We start from the raw sequence: 10,864 nt of genomic DNA on the forward strand, positions 1-10,864 counted from the left end.
ACAGTCCGTGTTTAAGCGATGGATGTGAGGCTCCTGTTGATGAGACGTGTCAATGGCTTCACTTCACAAAAGGGCTTTGACCTTCAGACTTGTAGCTGAAGGAGCTCAAATACAGATGCAAAGAAGCATTCTGGGAACCTTCCTAATATCCATCGTGGATCTGGCTGCCAAGGCGATAAGTGGGAATGTTGTGGTTGGGGTCAGAGGTGCCATCTGTAGCCAGTCAGGCATTGTATAGAGGAGGGGGGAGTGGTCTCTGTGACCTGTTAACTGCAAGAGACTTTCTTGTGAATTATACTGGGGCTCACACACACACACACACACAGGTTTAAAATAGATTTTAATTCTTTGTATTTCATTGTTGATCTATCTGAAAGAAAATGATGCTTTTATACAGCTAGGATGCATCAAATGGATTAAAAGTGACAATAAAGCATTTTTGTAACATTACAAAAAAATCTATTTCAAATAAATGTTATTCTTTTGAACTTTCTATTCATCAAAAAATCCTGAAAAATATTAAGCAGCAACATTGAAAACATAAGAGCATAAGAGATTTCTTTCAAAAACATAAAATAATCTTACTAATCCCAAACTTTTGAATGGAAGAGTCTTGAGGATATTTAAAGGTGTCACTACATTGTCATATAGCTTGTGGGTTTATATTTTGATGTTTATTGGAAAGCCTGGGTCTCTTAAATATAATGGAACTGTCACTTCTCTTCACTTCTCACACAATCTCTTCTGTCTACATCAAACAGGTTGGCAATAATGTGGATGAGCACTGCAAAACTGAATGTGTCAGCCATGTGCCTGCCATCAAGACCTTCTTCAAGGTAAAAAAAAACAAAAAAACGTCGCCAATGACTAGCTCTCCGTGTATCTTCTGCTTTTACATAATAGAGTTCCTGAGCAAAGTTTGTATAATGACAGCACTATAATCAGCAGGTTACTTTACTTGTTTGGATGATTCTTTTGACATCTTTCATAAATCAAACTCTTTAAACTTTCACAATTGCATTGTATTTCAGAATCCAATGTATTTTAATAGTGTGTTGGTTTAAACCTTCATTAATCATATAGTATATACTGCTGCAGCTACATTTGGAAGCATTCAGATGCGGAGTGAGTAAAATCGCTCCCTCATGCATACATTCATCCCATTCTTGTATACATGTACTTCCTGTGTTTGTATGGCTCCAGAATGTTCTGCATCCTTTCTGTAAGGCGTCTGCACTCCCTCTCTCTTCATGTCCCTGTGAAGGAACGTCACCTAAAGCTGAATAGAAGACATATAGAGAATTAATTTTGTAGGGGATGCCATCATAAACATACACAGGTTGTGCAGCAATTAGTTTTGTTATTGTTTGGATAGTTACAATTGAGAAACATGCTAGAAGAATTTCAGATTAAGATTGTTAGACGTGTCTAGTCAGAGCCTCTGATATCACAGTTCATGCTTTCTGGTTTATATGGTGCATATGATTTTATCTCTCTTACCTTACAATTGCTACTTTTCCTGAACATACAGACTTAACCATTTTATAGGCACACCCCCACCCCCAAACATGTGCGCATATACATCCAATTGTTTTTATTATTTAAGTTTAAGTTCACATTTCATTTTACTTTGGCCTCTTTTTATGTACATACAAAATCCAAATGATCTGTCTTTGAGTTTGAGTTGAGTGCAGTGTTTTTAAACAGGATTTTCTTAACTCAAAATGCTCTACCGAATGGTGAGGAGTCATTAAAAGGTTAAGGGAAAAATGTTTTGTGTCTATTTGAATGAATGGGTGGAGTATGTAAAAAAGGCTCTCACACACAATTCTGAAACCATAAGCCCTCCTAATATGTGTACAAATGCACTCCTCTGTTATATTCTGACATTTCCCTCTTGTAAATGGTTTCCTTCCTTTGCTAGTATCTGTGAAGTGATGCCTATTAGCTTGGTGCCAGCTCTTATTGTAGTAAAGCTTTCCTCTCCTTTCCTATTGTTCTCCTGAACAGCCGAGCAGTGCCACTGACGGGCACCACACAGACTGACTGAGAAGAGCAGAAATTAAAGAGAGAGAGAAATTCCCAAGGAAAGGACAAGGTTAAAAGTGTTCGTTATAGAAAATGTGCTTTTTTTTTGAGGAACGTTAGCATTTAGGAAGTTTTATTTTGTGATATATCTTGTGATATAAGTGCTTGCCTCTTGAAGCTGTCTGTGGATTTATTTACTCCACCATCCAGGTGATGTTGCTTTAACATTACCATATTTTTCAGATGGTTGTATGAGATGGTCAGACATACAGTAGTTAAAAATGCCGTATAAAGACATTGCCCAGTCGGCTTCACAGGCATGCCAAGAATGCTGTTTATTCAATTCTCAGTGTTTCTCTCTCTTTTGAGATCGACATCCTTTATGACCTTGTATTGTGTCGTTCACCCACAATGTGTGTTTGTGTGTGATAAATGTCAGCACGAGTGGGTTACAAAAGTGTCTTTTATTATATTTCCATTCAGATTGAAATCTTGTTGGGTTATTTTTGTGTTGATTGATGGTTGTTCAAGCAGATGAACTTTGTTAGGTTACGTAAGGTCAGGAATGAAGTTTTATAGCGTGGGAGAGGCTGAGCCCCCAAACCAACTGGAGCACATATTGTATGGGACCGGACCCCGTTATAGCCATAAAATCAGACAGCCGGAGACAAGCTGTCAGAGGCATTTACAGCATTCTGTCTCAACATTCCTCTAAATTAATGACGATAACGCCTTCTAAATTTGGATTGAGGGATCTGCGAAATCTCCAGCATATGACAAAGCCATAGTCAGTGACAAACGTGCAAATCCTCTGTCCTCTTGCATGTCCTCTTTTATCTTTTAATTAGGCTGGCAGATATTTTAATGATTGCTAAAAGGGATAGTTCACACAAAACAGTACTGTTCAAGCATGTATTTTCTCATTGTGTGGACAAAACACCGAAACGTCCTTTAAAATATATTTTTATGTTTCGCTAAAGAAAGTAAGTCATACAGGTTTAGAATGATATGAGGGTGTGTAAATGATGACAGAATATTCATTTTTGGGTGAATTATCCCTTGAAGTAATTATTAAAAGCAACAACACCCATTTTGTGTTTTCCTGCTCTCTAGTCCAGGCCTAGTCTCCAAAGACTTTCAGTCATGGGGAACTAAACCATATGTAAAATCCAAACTCATTTATCATAGTGTACGTCTTGGCTTCTGAGATGTGCCTTCAGAGTATCAGTAACACGATGAGCCACAATGCAGTCTAAATCCCTCCAGTTACTCCTCCCTGCTTTCTCCATTTATCACTCACAATTTTTATTGTCTCTTCATGACGAGTCTGTGCTAGTAAGGGCTGTGATGTGTGCATAATGACTAGTCAGTTCTTTAGTGCTTCCAAAAAAAATCTAATAAAATTTGGTAAATGAGCCATCAGGGTAGATGTTTAATATGCATTAGTCATCGACGATGACCATTAATCCCAAAAGTTTCACAGTGGTTTATGAATGACACAAATCAAGACTATAAGATAAATATTTCTAAGGCTTGTGATTCCCATCCAGGGGTACGTGGTAAACTTCAAAAGATTTTGAGTTTGATTTGATAAAATAATTTCTGAATATCTTATCTATAATCCATTCAAAAGTTTGTGGTTGTTTTTTTTGTTGTTGTTTTTTTTAAGTCTTTTATGTTCACCGAGGCTACATTTATTTGATGATAAAAACAGTAACATTGTAAAATATTATTACAATTTAAAATAACTTTATATATAAAAAGTTTATTCCTGTGATGAAAAGCTGAATATTCAGCATCATTACTCTAGTCTTCTTCAGTGTCACATAATCTTTCAGAAATCATTCTAATATGCTGATTTGCTGCTCAAGAAACATTTCTTATTATCAATGTTAAAAACAGGTGTGCTTCTTAATATTTTTGTGCAAACAGTGATACATTTTTGCAGGATTTTTTGATAAATATAAAGTTCTAAAGAAACCCTCCACCTTCCCCAGCTCCACCTGTATAGATCTGCTACGAGGTGTTTCATGTATGCTATATAGGGTTATTTCATGTATGTTTTATTTGCAACAGCAATATATCTTACATGCTCACAGCAGCATGTTGTGGATGTATTGGCAGTAGCAAGTCTCGGGTATTTGCTCTGCCGCAGCAGCAGCAGCAGCAGCAGCAGCAGATCTATTCCGCCAAGACCAAATACATTAACATTGTCATGTACATTACCATGCTAATCCCTCCGAGAGTTGCCATGACAGAACAGCATTTATTTGAAATAGAAATCTTTTGTTATATTATAAATGTCTTGACTGTCACTTTTGATCATTTGAATGCATCCTTAATGAAATAAAAACATGAATTTCTTACAAAAAAAATTTAATCTTACTGACCCTAAATTTATGAAAGGTAACAGCATTTTTTTCCCAGTGTGATCTGAGATGAGATATCAGTATAGTGAGACAGTGAGCTGCAGGCGTGAGGTGTGTATGGGAGAGCATCTGTCTTCAGTGCTGTTAATACTGTCATCACCGCTGAAGCCCTGGGGCTAACTACATGTCAAGGGGCTCATCTAAAGCAAGTAATAACAGAGAATTAAGTCATTTAACTCCTCCCAAGCAGAAAAAGGGATAGAAGAGATAAAAGAAGGGAGGAGAAAATTAGCTCAATTTGATCCTAATGTTCTGTAGATAAAGTCTTTCCAGTCACAGAAAAAGCAATGAGTAAACAAATTGGTCCTGACTTGTTCAAGCTCTTGTGCATGTCAGAGAAATGTGGAAAGAGGGCTGAATGTAGTGGTATGGTAATCCATAGAAAAGCTGTGGGGTTTTTTGGGTTGGAGCCCAATCCGGCGCTCACGAGGCCCTCTGGTACAATGTCTCAGTTGCATTGCTCTCCCACAAGCCAGATCACTCTATCTTACACTAGATTCACTGTGATCTGAGGTGTTTTGTTGAGCAGTCATTAACTGTGGTATCCTGTAATATAAATCCTCAGTGGATCTCCAGCTGATTGACCCCAGAGCTGTAGATGGAAGCCGATGACATGAAAATGCCTTATAAGGGAAAATGTAGTATGAAGACATGCGTATACATTCTTACATCCTGCATCTGATGTACAACAGAAAATAATTCAGACCCTTAGTCTGTTCTCTCTATTACAAATTGAGTTCTCACAATTTTTTTTAATTGTTTGAATTTTTCATTATTTGTATAAATAATGTTTATATTTACAGTTGTTTTTAACTGAATAAGGTAAATGTTAATGAAAATTAGTAGCAATTAATGTGGGGTTTTTTGTTTGTTTTGTCTTGCTTGCTACATTAAATATTACATTTATTCAGTAAATACAACACAGTTCAGATAGTATAGCAACAAGACTAAAATATGAGACTACTGTGAATCGCTTTCTAACTTTTTCCAGTACAAAAGCTGATGAGCTCTGTATCTTGTACACATGTTGGTCATGAAAAAAAATGGGCTTAGCTCTTTATTTATTGTCTTCACAGACACCACAAATAAAGTCAAATTGTTGTGCACAATATTATCATAATAATATTCAGTCCTTAATATAAATGCAATAAAACAGCTGATGCGATGAGAAACAAACTTATCTAAAATTGCTGTGTTGAAAAATGTGTTCATATGGAGCAGCTTCAACGATGTGGTCAGTATGTTTTACTCTCTTGATGTTTGATGTTGCTGTCACTACAGGAAGCTCAAGTTTTTATTACAGCCTCAGAGCAAGATGAGGTGACAGAGGAGCTGATTACGGCTGCTTTTGCAAAGATTCGACCACCAATGGAGAGGCTGAGGAGAACCTCAAGGACGATGGACAAGGAGGAGACTGTGGTAAGTTACCACCAAAAAAACACAGACTTGGCTGTGCACAAGAGCTTCCTTAATTAAAATAGAAGTCTGTTTCTCACTATAATTTATTGATACACATGGTTAAGTGGTCTAATTGTCTCTCACTGATGTTTTGGGTATTTTGTTGCATTTCTGTGCCACACCCACAGGGTACAAACTACAAGAAGACAAATGCGGCCATGGAGATGAGACGGATCAACAGAGACTCCTTCTGGGCACGAGCAGAGGTACAGCTGAACTGTGTTTGCAGCTGGATTTTCATTTAACAGCCTGTGTGTTCCCCAAAATGCTGCAGAAAAATGTCAAATAATGATATAAAAATATGCCAGCCATGTAAGAGATAATGTACAATCAACCAGCCGTTATACAAAAATATTAGATTCATATTTAATATTTACAGTTGACCAGAATCAAAGTATCTGTGTACTAATTTGTAGTAATAATTTATAATCAGTTATAACCTACAAAGTTACAAACCTCTTGTTCAGACTCCAGTTATTAATAGTGCTATTCAGATGTAGTTCATCATAAATCTGATGTGTGTGTTAGCGGGAGGAGGAGGAGAGAAAGGAGGAAGTACGTCGGAGGGCTGTAGAAGACCGACGGCGCTGGGAGAGAGAAAGAATTCTACTGGAAAAAAAAGAGGCTGAAGAGAGAGACAGAAAGATGACCGAAAAGCTAGAGATGTTTGAAGAACAAAGGTTTGTAACATCCACCTGAAAAAACCCACTTTTGTCTGAAGGTGATTTAATTACAGTATTTCAGCTTAAACTTCCTGTTGTTTTTTCACAGAAGGATCCAGGCTCAGCTTGAGAAAGAGGCTAAAAAAGAGGAAAAAGCGAGATGGGTGAATTTATTAATGAGTGTATTCAGGTTCTTTAACTGAGAAGTTGTAAGCTTTTCAACATGTTGTGGTTAATTGATCATATGGAGTCATAACCGGTAATGATATTGGCTTCTTTGTGTAATTGACAGGAGCAGCAGCAGAGGGAGCATGAGGAGGACACGAGGGCCCGGCTCAGACGCAGCGAGTCCATTGAGAAAGCAGCAGTGAGTTTTTCCCCCTATTTTAGGAATAATCCAGATCCAGCCAGTACAACCCAAAGTAAATCTAGTCTAGACCCTGCACATGACTACATTTACTACACTAGACTTAATACACTGAATTTGTTACGGTCAGTAAGATCAAGAGTTTCAAACACTGTTTTGTTGGCTTGGCTTGTTTTTTTATTCCTGCTATAATATACTTTAATGCAGTGGTTTTCAGAGGAAAAATTAAAAATAACTTTCAACTAACCATATAATCAGGCATTGTTGTAATAAAAAAAACTGTCTTATCAAACTTGATGGTATTTTGTGCAAGATAAAAGAAATGTAAAAGAAAGTATTACACATTAACTGGCAACAAGAATAAATATGATTTAATGCTGAACACAAAGTGATTTGTGCTTTGAATTACTGGCTTGAACTAGTGTAAAACGAAACCAATTCAACTAGTTACATTGTTTCTTCATGATATTGATAGTTTTGCATAGGTGAATGTTGCCTCTTTAGTGCATGGTACTATTAATACATTGCAGTGTTTGAATATAAGGACATTTTGCTTACATTTGCATTCAAAATAATTTTGGTTGAGTCACTAATTTATGTCTATTGTGAAATCAGTGTCCTGAAGCAAAACCAGTTGAGACCCACTGTTTTACATCCCCTTCATGGCTATTCCTTTATCAACACTACCACACTTTTGCTAGATTGGATGATGCCTCTTCTTTTGGCCTGTAGGAGGCAGCAGCACTTGTTTCCCAGCGCACCATCAATCCCAGAGACTTTTTCAGGCAGTTATCGGCATCCTCGCAAAATTCTTCAAGCCCTGGTTCACCACGTTCAGGTAAACATGACCTTCAGAAGCCCTTTAAAACTGTATCAGTTTCCAGTGTTTATTGTATTCACTTGAGGTCTGTTCGACTTAAGTTTATGTTCTGGTGCTTAGGCAAATCTCCATTCCGTCGCTACCAACGCAGTTTGACAGACACAGCCTTCATCTTTGAAAGGGCCAATTCCACTTCTGGTCCTACATCCCCTCTCAGTCCGTCTGCCAGGTCTCCATTCTCACGCAGCCCATCCATATCTTCCAAATGTCCAGCGTCCTCACTTAGTCCACCGTACCGGACGATCCCCTCACCACAGCGCCCTCAAACATCTCCTCCCACATCACCTCCCCCACCTGTATCACCTCTACCCAGTCTGCCTGTCTCCAGAGCCCCTCCACTCCACCGGCCACCACCTCAAGCCCCAGTCCACGATTCAGCTTCCCCTGCATTTCCAAAGCTGCTGGATAGTCCGGATAAATCTGAGTCTTGCAACTATGACAGCAGTGAAGAACTTGCTGTCGCAACAGAACGTCCTCCAGCTTCACTCACAGAAAACCCACTGCACACTATGGGTAAGTTAACTTGGGTTTCTGTAACAACAGTAAAGGTCTAAGTGGTCTTATAGATTGACTCATCTTGACAATTTCTTCTCTCCAGAGCTTGTAACCAGCTCTCGAATCCTGTGTGAACCAAAGCCAGAAGTGGACTTCACTGCCAAGGCTGTGCTTGTCGAAGAAGAGGTAGAGGAACTAGAGGAACCTTCAGCCATGTCAGCTCCACCTTCAGATACAAATATCACCACAAACTATGAAGAAGCAGTAGAAGAACAATTGGAGCCTGAGGATGTGCAGACTGGCATCAGCCCCCTGGTGGAGGTTGAGGAGCAAGAGGAACCAGAGTCAGAGTCTGAGGATGAACCTGAGGAGCAGCCTGCTGCAGAATCTGAGGAATTACGGGCAAATGTGGACCATTTAGCACCTGAAGAGCCCAGAAATGTGGTACCAATCTCAGATGATGAAGTTGAGGAGGACCTACCAGAGAGCCAAGGTGATGAGAACAGAGATGTAATGGGAAGAAATGCAGAATGTGTCTATGGTTAGGATTTCACTGACATGTTTCTCGTGCTGTGTGTCCAGAGTCATGTGTGAATGCATCAGTGTATGAAGAAGATGGATCTGAATGTGGCAGACCACTGAATGGGACAGGTAATGAGCTAATTAGAGCTACCAGACTTTCAAGTCCTTCCAAACAGACTCACGCAAAAAAAAAAGAAAAGCTGAACAACAAATGAAAACTAAGTGTGTTCTAAAATCAGCTCAAAATATCAAGCATGTTTGCAATCCTCTGTCAACTCTTGACGGCCCAGAATCTGCAGATCTGGGCAAACGTTGTGTAGTGTATTCCAGCCTTGCGTTATCTAGTTTTGTTGTCTCTCGTGTGATGAATGTATAGATATGTGAATATTGAACACCTTGTTTTGTTTTTAAGTAGAGGATGTTGATGTATCTGAGCACAGCACACCTGAGCGGTACTGTTATATGGTTAATCGTGAGGAGGAAGATGACGATGAAATCCAGATGGAGGTGGTGACTGAGAACGGCGAAGTACATAGCACACTAGACGTCATGACTCGTCATTAATATTAATGTGATAAACGAAGAAAGGAAGTACTAAAACATGTTCTTCCTTCTTATTGCAGTCATCAGCAGAAAGACTTCTGCGTGTGAGAGCATTATATGACTACCAAGCAGGTTAGTGTTGCTTGCTTCAACAGCAGTGCTGTGTAATTGAATAAGATATGCTTTAAAACGTCTCTGTTCTCCACAGAGGATGATACTGAGCTCTCATTTGAACCTGGTGACATCATCAGTGATGTGGAAACAATCGACAAAGCGTGGTGGAGGGGCTCCAGTAAAGATGGACGCCAGGGTCTCTTTCCCGCCAACTATGTAGAGACCATCTAAAGACTTCTCCTTTTCCTCTTCCCTTTTTACCAATTCTCAGGGACCAAGAACCACAAAACCCGGTCTATGAGGATGTACCATGTACTCTGAGACTAAAGTCACAGGAAAAGGGTTGCAAGTGAAGCGTTCACTGGCACAACTTGGCCAACGATTCCTTTCGCTCCAAAACAAGCAGCCAAAGTCGACAATTGAGACTTTAGTGATCATCAACTGTCAGACTGAGGATTCTCACTTGATTGTACACAAATGATCATTTTATTATTTACACATTACATTTATTATTTTACATACTGTTGTTACTGTTATCATTACTAAATGATACCAAAGGTGGTGGAGGTGTATGTTGAGAACCGATTTCAGTTTATGTTGAGGCCTTTACACATAAATCCAGCTTATACAGTCACATGTCAGTTGGTCCTGAGTATAGAAACGTGTTTCTTTTTTTTTTTTGAGAACTAGTACTATGTCATAGTACCAGTAAAACGTGTTGATAATGTAGGTTTAATACTTGTAACATGTCATGTTTTTTTTAAAGCAGAGATGTGTTTACAGCATTCTGAATAGCATACCTGTCATATCTGCATACACACATGGTTAAAAAAATGAGTGTTATATTACAAACAGATACCCTTAAGACTGAGCTTGGCAGCCATTACGTTTTTAAATGCTCTGAACCTTGTCAAAATTAAATTGTTCCATCTTTCTACCGTTTGAAAATTTGGGGTCGGTAAGATTTGTGATGTTATTGAAAGAAGTCTCTAAAGCTCACCAAGGCTGAATAAAAGTATTAATTTCCTTCAAAAAATACAAATCTTACTGACCCTAAACTTTTGAACAGTAGTGTACAACAAGACAAAGTTCACTGTTGTGTAAATGCTATCAAATACACATTGTTTTTCTATTTTATTTATATTTATCTCTGACCGTGAACATAGATATTGTTCCTTCTAGAGAGGGTCTGTCTAATCCATTTAACTTTTGTAACCAGATTTTAGTAATAGGTCGTTTTCCAACTAACAAAGTTCTTCTGTATTAATGGGGAAGACCAAACAATAGAATAATCACCAACACATTTAACTTACTCTATGCTCTCGGTTAGTAATTTCTTAGTGTAATAAACAATGAGGTTTTTGTT

At 38.4% G+C, this 10,864-nt stretch overlaps 1 protein-coding gene across 3 annotated transcripts in view; it reads left to right on the forward strand.

Moving 5' to 3' along the window:
• LOC107553602 (drebrin-like protein A) overlaps nucleotides 1-10,505 on the forward strand; it is a 32,314-nt gene extending 21,809 nt beyond the window's left edge. The window contains exons 4-16 of one of the 3 annotated variants that reach the window (XM_016235886.1): nucleotides 762-836; nucleotides 5,739-5,876; nucleotides 6,044-6,121; nucleotides 6,444-6,595; nucleotides 6,687-6,741; nucleotides 6,870-6,944; nucleotides 7,677-7,782; nucleotides 7,885-8,337; nucleotides 8,423-8,812; nucleotides 8,902-8,970; nucleotides 9,254-9,369; nucleotides 9,465-9,516; nucleotides 9,593-10,505. In XM_016235886.1, coding sequence (XP_016091372.1) covers nucleotides 762-836; nucleotides 5,739-5,876; nucleotides 6,044-6,121; nucleotides 6,444-6,595; nucleotides 6,687-6,741; nucleotides 6,870-6,944; nucleotides 7,677-7,782; nucleotides 7,885-8,337; nucleotides 8,423-8,812; nucleotides 8,902-8,970; nucleotides 9,254-9,369; nucleotides 9,465-9,516; nucleotides 9,593-9,729 — 1,896 coding nt within the window. In that variant the 3' untranslated portion in view covers nucleotides 9,730-10,505. The remainder of the gene's footprint in view (nucleotides 1-761; nucleotides 837-5,738; nucleotides 5,877-6,043; nucleotides 6,122-6,443; nucleotides 6,596-6,686; nucleotides 6,742-6,869; nucleotides 6,945-7,676; nucleotides 7,783-7,884; nucleotides 8,338-8,422; nucleotides 8,813-8,901; nucleotides 8,971-9,253; nucleotides 9,370-9,464; nucleotides 9,517-9,592) is intronic. The other 2 variants (XM_016235888.1, XM_016235887.1) reach the window with 2 other exon arrangements.
• The last annotated feature ends 359 nt before the right edge of the window (nucleotides 10,506-10,864 follow it).

The sequence above is a fragment of the Sinocyclocheilus grahami genome, unplaced genomic scaffold (assembly GCF_001515645.1).
Source record: "Sinocyclocheilus grahami isolate Dianchi unplaced genomic scaffold, SAMN03320097.WGS_v1.1 scaffold475.1, whole genome shotgun sequence".
NCBI classification, from domain to species: domain Eukaryota; kingdom Metazoa; phylum Chordata; class Actinopteri; order Cypriniformes; family Cyprinidae; genus Sinocyclocheilus; species Sinocyclocheilus grahami.